At 45.2% G+C, this 13,904-nt stretch overlaps 1 protein-coding gene across 5 annotated transcripts; it reads right to left on the bottom strand.

Annotated features, from left to right (window-relative positions):
- Positions 1-4,142: 4,142 nt before the first annotated feature.
- Positions 4,143-13,901, bottom strand: LOC129587263 (uncharacterized). 5 transcript variants are annotated; one of them, XR_008690302.1, is made up of 10 exons: positions 12,935-13,901; positions 12,252-12,494; positions 11,630-11,882; positions 11,201-11,366; positions 10,943-11,139; positions 10,131-10,275; positions 9,421-9,788; positions 6,997-7,295; positions 6,581-6,735; positions 4,143-4,496 (listed from the first exon to the last, which is right to left on the bottom strand). XR_008690302.1 is itself a non-coding variant. In XM_055480903.1 (7 exons), the coding sequence occupies exons 4-7, from the start codon at positions 11,284-11,286 to the stop codon at positions 9,727-9,729; spliced, it is 483 nt and encodes a 160-aa protein (XP_055336878.1). In that variant the 5' UTR covers positions 11,287-11,366; positions 11,630-11,882; positions 12,252-12,494; positions 12,935-13,894; the 3' UTR covers positions 9,265-9,726. The 5 variants fall into 5 exon arrangements, 1 of the variants encoding a protein (XP_055336878.1); XR_008690301.1 differs by having other exon boundaries at positions 10,138-10,275; XR_008690304.1 differs by having other exon boundaries at positions 10,138-10,260.
- Between the last annotated feature and the right edge of the window lie 3 nt (positions 13,902-13,904).

The following is a 13,904-nucleotide window of genomic DNA, read 5'->3' as shown; positions in this document are numbered from 1 at the left end:
GTGTATATACATCAATTGTCGGAGACTTATTTTTTCCAAAATAACAACGAATTTGCTGCCTTTTGCAATAATCTGTTTACTCGATATTCGATATTACATGTCAAGTGGAAAAATCGGAATACTGAAGATACAGGGATTTTCTTTAATCATGGCACCACCCCACTTCCTGTTTTGCTGCTTTCTCATAACGGCCCGTCGTTCCGTGTGATAACTTCTGATTAATTAGATTTATTCAATCTGGATTCGGGGTATAGCTTCGATTCCATGGTCGATAAATTCTGGCGTTAGCACCGTAATAGAAAGCCTGAACCGAACCTTCCAGGGTACGTCGTGGAGTTATGATCGGACTCCGACCCTTCCAATATAAATCAGTCGGACTTACATAATACGGCGTTCTATGAACCACATAATGTGAGCATTAATCCCGTCTTGCCCTTTGATCAGACAATTGAGTCACTATCGCCCTCACTCACGGGGTACCTTCTTCGTCCTGCTGTGACTCAGATCCTGAGCTGGACAGAGGTGAAAGGTCGCCTTTTTTTACGCAAGCAGAATCGCAAGCCTCGAAGAGTCGTTAAAAGGCCTGAACACATCATGGCACTAAGTGATAGTATAATGATGACGTTAACCAAGCAGCTGAGAAAGGTTTCCAGCTTCATGCTCCCAATATCAGGGACTTGCCTAAGTTTACGGGAACTTTTTGGAAGACGTGGGTAATTTCATACTCGAATACGAGTCTCAAGGGACACTGTACGGTTGAAAATCAGGACAGTTGCTTAGCTGCCTGAGAGCCTGTCTCACGGGCGACGCCCTTCACTGGTTTGCCAATCGTCCCGGTGACAACAATTGAGATGACTTTAAAAGAAGGCTCTTAAGGAGAGTTTCGGGAAAAATCCCATAGATTTTGACCTGCAGGGCATGAGTCTGAAAATGCTTTCATCTGACGATCCTCTGGCCTGTGTTTCATGGATTACGCACATCGTGACGACGCGTAATCCTAACGCCTCTCCGGATGACCTAATCCTACATTTATTCCAAGGCTTACCTGACGGCTTAAAAGCCGAAATCGATGAGATCGAAGACCCAACGGAGTTCCTGGAAAGGTTGAAAAAAATATTTCGCGCTTACAAATACCGTCAACGCATAGCTTTTCCTGAAGTCGATGCCGGTCCTTAACGAAAGCCTCCCCGCGTGGAAACTGAGACGGTTAAACGGACAACACAGTCCTACCGGAAACCTTCCGCCCCCAACCGATACACAGGCAAAAGTCGTTCGCGTCGATGTTGCTGTCCCTGACCCAGCTAAGATGGAAGCCATTCGCGCTAGGCTTAGCCAACTGGAAGCAGGTGGCCAGCGCCGTGATAGCCGACAACGCGAGTCTCGTAAATGTCACTGCTGTGGGAAGGCTGGTCACCTTAAGGGCGGTTGTTGGCAGAACCCACAAAGTCGAAGTTACAGAGGATCGACCAGTCGCGGTTGAGGTCGAGGCACTTACGCTAACGCATTAGCTCGCGATACCTACGGACCGCCACCTCCTAGTAATAATTACCCTACCGATGATTGGTTTTTTGAAGCGGTAGTTCATTCCTGTTCGTTAGAAGTTTTATGAGCACGATCGTGAGTTAGTTGTTTCTCAGGATCTGGCTTCTCGGTATTATAAACTGCAAAAAGAGAGCTTCGATGATTATTATCAGGCAGTAATGGACCTGATCGCATATTGCGGGTGTGTGTTTACACCGGTAATACAAGTTAATTATCTGGTTAATGGTTTGCGTACGCTTCCCGAATTGTACACGTTAGTGGCAACTAAACAAGCCATTAACACCGGCGAACTTCCTCCTGCAAGCACGTAACTATAACTGCATTCTTGTGCAGAAAACCAGCGATGCTGCAGTGGGAATTCAGTCACAGCTGCATGCTAGTGATCATTTCAATAGGAATCGTCATAATCGTAGTTCGTTTTCAGAACGGGCGATAGGTGACCTGATCTCGTTTTCCGAGACCGAGCAGCAAACTAGTAGGCCAACTGAATCTAGCGCTAGTCAAATGACAAATCGACCGTCCACCCCCAGCAACATAATTTGCTGGACATGTGGAGAGAAAGGCCATGTAAGCCCCAACTGCAAGTGGTACCACGTCGATCCGGCCAAACTTCCGCCGGCTGTGCGAGAGTACCAGGTGCAGCGTCGGCAGCGCCGCGAGTCTCTGCGCGATAACGCAGATAACGCGGGCAGCCGCCCACCAAGCGCGGGGTCGCCGAAAAACGGGAGCCGACAGTAGTGGGAGGTGTAGTTGTCGGTGCGCTTACCTCTTCGTGAAAAGGACGCTAGCTATAATGTAGTGCCGGGAGGTACAGGTTACACGGACCTTCAGGACTTCAATGATTCAGCTAATGCTGCTACTGCTAGCACGGAACTTTCGGCGACAGTGAGTGCGGTTGAGGAGGACATTTATCGATTTCGGAGATTACCGCGTTGTGCGGTGGTATATCGGCCCGCCCACTCTGTTGGAACATCAGTATAACGGCTATCCGTTCCACTACAGCGACAGCCGCTTGTTTCCGGCCGACTCCACCCTCCGCGAGTGGGTTCGCATTCATCATGCGCTTATCACCGGCAATGCCGATAAGTACCTAGCCCAGGCTCGCCGTATCAAGATGGACGCGCGATTTGCACCGTTGTTGGCACGCATGATCTTTCAACCGCCTGTGCCTGCCGACAGCCATACCGCAGTGGAGATAGCCGCAGAGCAACACTTCCCCATGCCGAGTAACATCAAGGGGCAGCCGGCTCCTGTATATTACCAGCCCTGGGACGGATTTGGATTTTTCTACGCTGTTCCCAATCCGACTACGCCGGAAGAAGGTGGCCCCGTGTATGTCAATGTTGACTACGAGAATTGCATTCCGCTAATCGTGCGTAACCTTCCGCTGCGGGACATCCGGCTTTAAGCCGCAGAGCACCGGCGAAAGGCCGAAGAGCAGCCAGGCGAGTCTGTGTCAGAAGAAATGTCGGTCGACGCGCAGGGTGAAGAAGCCCGAAAACAGTGGCGACGGGGAGATGTCGGGAACACCGGAAGCGGCAGATAAAGAGAACCTTGGCGCGGAGGATCCGAAATAGGTGTCATTGTGTCTCACTGAAGACTTTATTTTTAAGTACGCGATGCTTAGTTATTTTTTTCGAAATTTTCGCAACATGAATGCCATTATGTTCGTATCATTATAGTCTTGTTATTCTATTACTTTTCTTTGTGCGGCTGGGGTCCGGGCGGACGTGTAACATGGGACGCGCCTTTAGCGTTGTTTAGCGATGATTGGTTCTTTGAAGCGGTAGTGCATTCCTGTTCGTTAGCGCTGTATTTGCGGGTTATGCGGCTTCGCCGAAACGGAGACATTTCTCAGTCTTGTTTTGTCGCTTTTTTAAAGGACTGCTTTATTTAGAAAGTCGGGACCTGGAACTTTTCGAGTGTTTTTCAGTGATTTCCGTGTCGATTCATTTAGATTAGGATGGTATTTGTTAATGATTACGATTTGGCAGTCAGATTTGCCGTCAGTTTCCGTTTTATCATTTGCCTCTGTGACAATATATTAAATAAATATAAACAACCATAAAATTACTGCACGATAAACAAGTATACCACATACAAGTAAAAATAATGTAAAAATAAAGAGGTATATATTTTAATACGTATAATAACATTACTGAAATATTCTATCAATATAAATGTCAAGAAGCCGACACACCCTTGTCAAGAAGCCGACACACCCTACACCTCACTCGGAAGCGAACCTTGCAGAGAGATAACCGCGTCGTTGTTGCTCGGAGACGTGAGCACCTGCAGCCTCTCCTCGGACACGACAGCAGCCGTAGTCGACGCGCGCTCCTTTCTGGTGCGAATACCGAAGTCCCGAGTTCGAGCTCGCCGACCTTGCAGTTAACCATGTTTCGTGCCATAAGAAGAAATATTTTTGTTACAGTTATATGCGATTTACTGAATTTTATGCACATTTTACCGGTTTTGATCAATACATAATTGTCAATTTACAGACATAACAGACGTACTACCCGGTAAAAAACTGATTAACGTCAGTTTATGCAGTTTTGCCGCGCCATTTACCTTTTTTCCAAGCAACAGGTCATTCAGCAGGGGCATCAGCTGCACCGCCCACTGCTGCTCAAAGAAGAGAATGGCGGAGTTCTGCAAAACATCCAGCCGTGTTCCATGGTCCCACGGGTGTTCGCTTGCCATCGCCCCGGACATGGATTGCAGCAAAGCCACCCGGTTCTTGAGAGCAAACGCTATGCCGGATTCGCCACCCACGAAAACATTGCCGATGACCTTGAGCGACAGCTCCACTAGCCGCGGGTTCACTGGCTGGATGGCTTACACCAGCTGCTCCAGGAATACTTCGCCGCCCTTCCCAGCGGTTAAATATTCACAAAAAGCCGGCTGGCGGACTGCGAGACGCACCGCGTCGAGTGAGTGGTTGAGTTCATCTAACCAGTACAAAAATTAACAAGTGAGTGTGTTTTTGTTAAACAGTGTCTTCTACTAATAATAACAATAATATAGGCATGACAGTGTGTCTATTAATAATATTAAGACAAGCAATTTTTAACACCACATTTACCGGGGCTGAACAAAATGTCGGTCTCCTCTTTCACTTGTTATTTACGAACCATTTTTTCAACCGTGAACTAGAGCCCTGCACGAGCCGAGCAGCTCGGCTCGGCTCACGAGCGCTCGCTGCTCGCGAGCGCTTCGAGCGAGCACGCGCCGTTTTGCGTTTTTGCGAACGAGCTGAGGATCAGGAAAAAAATAACGAGCGAGCCGAGCGAGCGGGATAGCCGGATGCGAGCGATCCCGAGCCCGCCTTCTGCTGTGCGAATTGAAAAACTGTTATGAGAAACTGCATAAAAAAAGCTGTTAAGGCCCTTTATCCATCGTCAGCGTCGCGCTTCGCGCGACAAAGTTTTCATTGTGTTTTCAGGCTAGCAGCAGCCTTGTAGCTAACACAGAAACATAACTTCGCCCTAATGCTTCCTAAACAAGGGTTGGAGATGCTGAGTTTTCGAAAGTGCAGCAAGTAAAAAGTAAAAATATGGAATCTGATTTCAAATTTAGGAAAACACGAAACTGCCATAAAATAGCGGAACAGTGTGGAGGTGAAACAGAAAAAGCGCAGATCGTCCACAAAAGTGCTCTTAGCGGCAAAATAAATTTTGTGAAATGCTAGTCGCGCACAAAAAATTTTATTTTCCGTGTATAATTAATTTTTCATTGCCGATCTTGCGAGCGAGCCGATCTGGGACCATAATAAGCACGAGCGAGTTGAGCGAGCAGGAAAAAAGAAAAGCTGAAAAATGAGCGAGCCGAGCGAGCAGAGGTAGGAGCGCGACCGAGCTGAGCGAGCAGGAAATTTTGAAAAGCTCAAACGAGCGAGTCGAGCAGCACTTTTGCTGCTCGTGCAGGGCTCTACCGTGAACAGATTTCTTCAATAATAATTTCATAATTGACTCGTTCAACAAATAACTTTATTATCTACAAAAAATAATAAAACGTATCCTGAAAAAATAAGCCGTAATCGCTAATTTGTTAGTAATGCCATCACTTGATTCATGGTAAAATTACTGCATTCTATCCCAGCTTCCAAGAGAAAAATCTCATGTCACTTTTTTTCGTGCAAAATATTTCAATTTTTTTACAGTTTCATGTAGAAAAGGAACACTATCTTTAGTAGAAAAGTCAGGGATTGGCCTTGTGCATGAGCTAGATCACTATACATTCGACGCACTTTGTGACTTATAAAAAATGCTTGTTTTTATCTGATCTTTTGAAATAATTAAAATCACTGTTTTTCAAAAACGCAAGTTAAATTAAAGTAAAATAAGTTAAAATATAACAAAATTAGTAAATGTAGCGAAAGATTGCCCTTCCATGAATAACATGAATAATACGTACCTGATTTTGCAGCACCATTACAAAAATTATTTTCAAAAAACCTGCTAACGACTTCACGGGAATTAAATGCGCCGGGCACAAGAAACGTTCTCCAGGGAAAGTGGAGTTTTACCGTCCCTTTTCCAAAAGTATGTCACAGCTCCTTTCTGAAGAATAACAAGAAACACCCTCCCACGTAAAATTATAGTGTAGCGTACATAATAATAGATGTTTTTAGAAAAGTTCTTTTTTCAATTCAAAAATGGGATATCCAATTTGTTTTCCAGTACAGTCTCCATCCATTTTAAAAAAATTCAGAGAAAAGCCAGATTTTGTACAGTGTCAATTTACTTTATTTTTCGCATCCTGTAAACATAGTTCTTTCGAATGAAACTGATGTGATGTCAGCTAAGCAGTTGGAACCAGTACGTCTAAATAAAAGACTGACACTTTGCTGAGCAACCCGGCATTTTTGCTAAATGTTCTTATCGTATTACTCTAGTTTCTTTTATTGTCGTTGCTCTGTTTAATATTAATTTATGTACTTTTTCATTCGCAGTTGCTTCTATGTCACTGAGCTTTTTATGGATTTGCTAATCCAAGGTCTCTCCCAAGAGAGCTGCTAGCAGCAGGTTGATACCTTGAGGAAACTCCGCCAAGACTGTGTAGAGCAAGACCACCAACTTGTCGGAAAACGGATCGGGGGACACCGCTGTATCCAGGTACGGAGCTAAAAAGGCGACAGAGTCTTCTTCCCACAGAATGCCCAGTGTCTGGCAGGCCTTCTTTAGCTCCCTAGAGAAACACAAAAAAAATAAAATTTGATTTATTATTCAATAAAGAAATTAAAACGAAGTTTTTATTTAGATGATGTGAACGCAGGGCGTTCGCCGTAACCTTTTGGTAAACGTACTGATTGAATGTAAATTATTCAATTAAGCACTGGTTTTTTCTTTCGAAAATAATATGAAATTTCTTCACAATTTCTTCTTTTTTTTTGTTCATTGAATCAACTACTTTATTAACCGATCAAATGGCACAAATATTGGCAATTACCCAACAGTTCGTCCACGTCGCCATCGTTAAAACTGGCAAAACTATAGTTCCGCTCATCGGTGTCCAGGAAGAATCCAAGGCCATCCAGATCTCGCTTGCCGGGAGTGCTCGCAGCGGCCTCTGCTCGTCGAGGGTGTTTCCGGATGCAGGAAACCATTTTGCCTAGGCCGGTGGCTGGCAGTTCGATATCATCCAGCAATTTCTGCGCTAACCGTCACAGGATCATCCGTTACGTTGCACGGTAGTTTCAACTGTCTCTTATCGTTACCCGACTTTAGGGAAAAGACAAAATCAAACTCCTGCAACAGTACCGGCAAATTAATTTTAATTCATTTAACCCGTTCCCGTCCATCCCTGTCAAATGGCAGGGTGGGGAACTCTTTTTCTTCAAGAGCCCGTAACCCAGATAGCTCATATTCTTTAGTATTATTTCACAGTAGAGATGTTGAGCGTCATTTTAAAAAATCGGACTGTCAAATACAATGTGGCCTGGACATGCACCAAGTGACCAAAGGTGCCCAAAATCCGGAATTTTTGGTTCGCGAAGGTCTTGGTTGCCCCTGGAGCCTTCCAGCATTAGATAATTCCAAGATAAATTATTCGGGCCAACCTAGCGGCCCTTATTGCGAAATCATCAAATGACACGAAAAATAACTGGACAGCGGACAACCACAGTGATTCTAAAATTACCTGCCAAGTTTGACAGGGATGGGCATGGTGCTACTTTAACAATAAAATTATAAATTCGATATAAAATTTCAAAAGTTTAGTGGAAAGCCACACATGGAACCAGAAAATCGAGCAAAACTAGTGCTATAAATGCTGTTATTTCGATGGTCATAGAAATGACCAGTGGTCAGTAAGCACGAAAATTTTCAAAAACCGCTTTTTGGTGGGAAAATTTGAAAGATTATTTACGAATAAAGTGCAAAAAACAAGAACTAACGCGAATTATGGACCAAAAAGTGTTTCCGTTTGTCGGCACCAAAGCTTTTTCAGAGTGCAATGTTAAAATTTAGATTTAGATTCGAGAAACGAATGCGTAGTCCAGGGTTAGAGGAAATGATAAGATTTGAACAGATGTATAACGTATTTCATGGATATTATTCAGATACCTAGCCAGTTTTGAAACTGTACAGCATTTCTGCATTCCGTCACGAATAGGCTTCATTGAGTTACCGAGCTATAACGGATAACTGCGGAAATGACCATGCGGGTATAGATTTTCAGTGCCGGTGCGGCATACACCGTATACTATAGGACGTAGGTGATGCGGTGCGGGTAGTTGTCGCTGTGGCTACCGGCTTATGAACTGCCTAGTGATGGTTGAGACAGTTTGTAGAGTACCCTCTGTAACCTCTATTCACTAAAAATTTACCAACAATCGGCTAAAAACAGTCAGCGGCAACAGCGAAGCTTGGTCTACATGCAGTATAACGCGGACATAAGCGACAAACACCGCATATGCGCTTGTAAGGATGCATTTGTTGTATTTATCTTAGAGCCCCCAAACAGCAGCAAATTTTTGTACGGCTACGTAGGGTTTCCGCTTACGGCTCCTGCGGCTACGGTACGGTTACGGCAGAAATAACTGGATTGACCGTACGGTATACCGTATACGGCAGTACCGTATACGGCAAGCCCATTGTAAAACCGTGTTTTGGCTTACGGTTACGTACGGCACTTTCGTTACAGTACCAATTTTCACTACGGTTACGTACTGTTGTGCCGTACAGTATGCCGTATACGGCAGTACAGTATACTGTTTGGGGGCTCTAAATTTTATCTAACTGAGGATCGTTTTATATCGTTTTTTTTTATGGAAGAGCGTGGACACTGAATATGTTTTAACGTGTGGAGGCCCAAAAATGCAGTTTTTAACAATTTTTATTACTAATGACCACTGGTCAACTCGATGACCCCAACACTGTTTGCGAATTGAAGAGTTTTTCGAGGCCTTTCGTTGAGGTGTCTGCCTGCGCCAGTGCGACCCTCCCATAATTATTTATAAATTTCGGCGTGTATCCTGCCAAATGGCAGGATGCCCATCCCTGTCAGTTGGTCAGGCTATCGCCCTGCTTGACCTATGGTCACGAAAATTCTAAAAAAATCAGTTTTTCTTGATTGAATTATTTGGTTCAGAAGTGCCAGTTTTCAAGTTGATATTCGCACTCCTTCTGGTAGCCGACTTTGATGGGTTAAAGATTAGTTAATCAGTCCAATTATTCAACAAATTCTTTAAATTTATTTTATAAATTTTTTTATTATTTATTAATTACAGAGTATTTTTCCCTGTGTGATTCTTTTATTGATTCTAACTATTTTGATTTTCAGTCAGTTTTTAGTCTGATTTAGTTATTTATTTTTTCTATTTTTACTGATAGGCGTCTCGTCGAGCGTACAACACCACCAGCATCAACGTACACGGCCTTTATTAATGGTCTTTCTTGGCTTGTTGACCTTTTCTCCGGCTGTTTCGGTGACATCCCCGACTTTCTGCCACTGCTGCTGAATGGCGTTCCATACATGGACTTCTAAAGCCGCGCCGCGACGGATTATTTTGCTTTCTTCGTGGTTGTCGCCAGGCGCCAGCAGTGCCTGTTTTGCCGGAAAATTCAGCAGTGCCTGTTCTGCCGGATTTTCCGGTAGCGCCTGTTCTACCGTAACAGCCGTACCGCGGCTTGTCATCGAAGGCCAAGGCAGCTTCCGCGAGGTCGCCCCCGTACGCTGCTACCAGGTCGGCGTTGGCGTAACGGTTGGAGTTCTGGGTAAAAATGTGAACAAATCCCCGCCTGCAAAATTGAAAGATGTACAAAATTCATGTAAAAACTAAATAAAAAAATAAAATATGTATATGTTTTAAAATTTATTGTACTTCGCACGAATACATGGGGGAGATACTATGTTTTGTTTCAGAGCGAATCTTCGCCGTTCTGTTAGCTTATAGTCTGCTGCCATGTTAAATTTACTATAACACTGTAATCACTAATTATTTGTTATTTATTACTGTATCAAATGTACATGTTTACATTCAGATCTATTTAGTTATATTTCGTTATCTATTTATGATAATTTTTATGGTATAATTTTAAATTCATTTTAAATTTATTTCTAGCATTTATTGTGATCATTACTATCCACCGTCAACGATATTGCCGTTGGTGAGAATCGTCACCGCCCATTTAGAGGCAGCCGGAAGAGGGATGGTTTGCAGCGCCTCCGGGTCCTCCGTATGCCACACCCGCAGCGACACGTCCTCGCCAACTGTGACGAAATATTCTGCAAATTAATGAAAAAACGCTTCCAGGCAAGTTTTAGAAAACTATAATTGAAGAATATTTTCCGATCAATAGTGCAAATAATACATAGAATACACTTAAGGCTGTCCACGTCAAACTATCATTATGTACGAACTTAAACAGGATATTTGCAAAAATTTACCAAACAAATTTCCAAGCGAAAATATTTAATGATTAATATGTGATGATAACAAAATAATAATTAACAGTAGTTACAAAACTACATAATACAAAATCCTTAACAGGAGATTTTTTCCCAAATAACTATCAATAAAATTTCAAACTTAATTAATAATTATTCTACAATTATAGAAATATTTCCGTAATTCACCCATTAAACCATTACTGAAGCAACTAAAAGGATAAAATCAACAGTAAAATACCTAATTTTTTAACTTAAAACTTTTAACAAAATTTTTCGCCTTTTCAAAATTAAAAAAAATAAGGTAATATTTTCAAAATTAAACAAAAACTCTTAATTAGAAATTTAAAAAACGAGGAATACTTCTAAAATTAAATATTCAATAGTTACATATTCAACTCAAGAATATTTCGAAACAAATCAAAAAGTATTTCGAGGCAAGAAATAAACAATTCCAAGACCAATCGTTCGGTATATATATTTTTTCAAGCTAGTACTCACTTACCTGCATTAGCATGTCCCCTCAGCGCGTATTTTGCCTGCATAGGATTGTCGTCCACTAGATCGAAGACGTACACGTTTATATCGTGGGTCCCTACGAAGAGGCGCCCGTGAACGTACGTGGGGGACGGAGGAAGCCCCGAAATGCACAATATCGCGTCCTCCGCAGGACCCAATACATTAAACATTGTGTATTCAAACCTGCATGATAAAAAACAGTCAGGCTTAAGCAGGTAGCGATAAGGGAAAGGAATGCATTCACTGTTTTCCGAACACTCGCAGGCAGTATTGACCGGTCCGCTTGACACAAACGCTGTGTCGTCTGGACGCCCGAGGAGGGCTGTACATAAAGCCAGCACGTCGCCAGCATGCACAGGCAGCGTGGCGCGTAGCTTAAAGCCCGGATTCAATCTGGGTGGAACGGCGGTCTAACAAGAATGTTCTAATAAACACCAAGAAATACTTTCCATCCGCTTTCAGCGGAAACCGAAAGATCATTCATTTTGATACAAGGACAGTGCTAACATCTTCATGCGCGTATGCGAGACTCTTCGAACACTCGGTGAACGTAGAAACAGCTTAACGGTTAACCGCGGAAGGTTGCAAATCCACGATACAATTAGCCGGCAATCGTGGATGAGTGCGCTAACTGACACCGGCCAGTCCTGCAAAACCCGGCGCCGGACCGTACCTGATTTATCCGTCTCTTCGCTCTCCAGCACGCTCTCCATGGGCGCTTCCAGACCGCATTCGGCGGGCGCCGGTTTGGCCGGCAGCGGCGGATGCTTGCGTGCACTGGCCTCCGGCTTGGGGGCGCGCGGACTCGGGTGACGCCCCGCTGCTTCCGCCGCCGGTGTCGCGGAGAACGAGATGCTGCTCGTGCTGGCCCGCCCTAGATCCTTGATGATCTAAATCTCCTGCAGACGCGGATCCACTTTCCGATCCTAAAATGCCCCATTCTTTCATCACTCTTATCAACATATTTCCAACCACAGTTGTTACAAGGACAAATATACAAAGAAACAAGAAAAGCTGAAAACACCGCAACAGTTTGGTTTTCTAAACAAATTATACCAAAAAATGTAACAAATCACAGCATTTATGTTTTCGGGTTTTATAGTCGCCCCTTTATCTATGCACATGATTTGAGCTTTTGCTGGGGTAAAATCTCTTTGTAAAAATCTTCAGTTTTATCCACTAATTTGTTTATAAAAAATCTCTAATGTTATTCACTAAAGAAAACTGTACACGTTAATATCATTGCATTTCTTATTATCAAATTGAGCTGCAAAAAACGAGCCAACTGCGTTGACCTGTCTTTTGTCGTCCATGACGACGACGGTGCCGTCCGTGTTGTTGAAGTCCTTTAAACAACCGGTGTACCAGCGCTCCTTGTCGCCGTCCTTCCAGTACACGTTTACGCTCCGGCCGATCAGCTGGCGGTCGTGTTCCACGCACAGCCACGACTGGTTGCGCCGCGCGTCGAACAAGGCGTTGATGGCCGTCTTCTCTGGTGCCGGCACCGGCCGTCTCTTGCCGTTCACATTCAGCGACTTCTATGCACACAGCAACCAAACAAATATAGAAAAACCACGGAAAAATTGAAAAACAAACTGACGCGGAATTTTCTGTATCAGATGGCGCTGGCTAGGCGCGCATCCTCCATCGACAGCGAAACAAACGCAAACCCGGATGAAGGCTTTAATGCCGAAATCTAACACACACCGCGCCTTGCGCGCCAGCCAAAAACCAACTGGTCTCTGTAGGCAGCGCAGCTGCCTTACAGAGCCATCAAAACGCATGAAAATGCCCAGACAGGAAAAAACCCAAAACCAACCATGACAGAAGGGCTGAATTATAAGCCCGCCCTGACATCCCTGTACGGTCTAACACTGAGCTCCTGCGAAGTGCAGGTAAATGGCGTGATGCGCCGTAAAACAACAGTGGATACAGGGACCGGTACGGTCCCTGTACTATGTCTAATAGACTGTACTACCGGGTGGCTCGGTTCCAGTTCGGTCGGCTCACGTGGTCCGGTATGGGATCTGGTTCAGTCAGGTTTGGTCCGGCTCGGTCCAGGTTTGGTCGGCTCGGATCAGGTTCGGTTTAGGAGTGGTTCTCGGTCGGTTTGGCTCGGGTTCGGTCGGTCTGGTTCGGCTTCACGCGGTCCAGTGCCTAGGTCAACGCACTGTCGCGACAGAATCCAGGGTCGGATGCGGAAATCGGTAGATTCCGCATTTTATCCCGTCTGGAGAAAGGTCACCGTCTGGGGAAAATCGCGCTGGGGTTTGGGGCACAGGTACGGCCTTGACCCTGCAAACACAAAATTACGCTGCTCCGGTGGGGCAATTCCACTGCTCCGCCAGGGGAAAGGTCGCTGTCCCAGGTAAGGCGGGCAGGGTTTTGGTGGGGTGAATTTCTCGGCGTGGTGATGGTGGTCGATCCGGCCGTGGGGATCGGGGTTGGCATGGCTGTTGGTGGTGGTGAAGGTCCGCAGGTTTCCTGCTGGTCCGGGTTGCGTCCACCGTCGGCATCCGACATCGGTACGGTGTGGCTGTGGGTTTGTCCGTCCATCGCTGCACTTCTGGCTTGGCGACATCTCCATCCCCTTCTGGGAGAGGCAGTTTCCTCCGCGTTCTGCGGGAGTGACGGCACAACTCCGGCGACTGACGGGAAATCCGGAGGAGCGGGTGAGCTCGGTACCCGGGGGTGGCACAGGGCGCGATCACGCGATCTGATCCACAACTCAGAGGTGGCCCGTGAGCGGGGCAAGCCCGCTGTGCAACACACGAACGTCTCCGTGAGCTGCTACCATATCAGATGGCGCTGGCTAGGCGCGCATCCTCCATCGACAGCGGAACAAACGCAAACCCGGATGAAGGCTTTAATGCCGAAATCTAACACACACCGCGCCTTGCGCGCCAGCCAAAAACCAACTGGTCTCTGTAGGCAGCGCAGCTGCCTTA

The sequence above is a fragment of the Paramacrobiotus metropolitanus genome, unplaced genomic scaffold (assembly GCF_019649055.1).
Source record: "Paramacrobiotus metropolitanus isolate TYO unplaced genomic scaffold, Prichtersi_v1.0 Parri_scaffold0000024, whole genome shotgun sequence".
Taxonomy (NCBI): Eukaryota; Metazoa; Tardigrada; class Eutardigrada; order Parachela; family Macrobiotidae; genus Paramacrobiotus; species Paramacrobiotus metropolitanus.
This window is presented reverse-complemented; position numbering and strand designations above follow the sequence as displayed.

Coding starts and splice junctions, on each gene's coding strand:
- LOC129587263 (XM_055480903.1), bottom strand. CDS start 11,286: ATGTACAGCCCTCCTCGGGCGTCCAGACGACACAGCGTTTGTGTCAAG. Junction 11,140..11,200: donor CTGCGAGTGTTCGGAAAACA/GTGAATGCATTC, acceptor TTTATCATGCAG/GTTTGAATACACAATGTTTA. Junction 10,276..10,942: donor GAGGGGACATGCTAATGCAG/GTAAGTGAGTAC, acceptor ATTAATTTGCAG/AATATTTCGTCACAGTTGGC.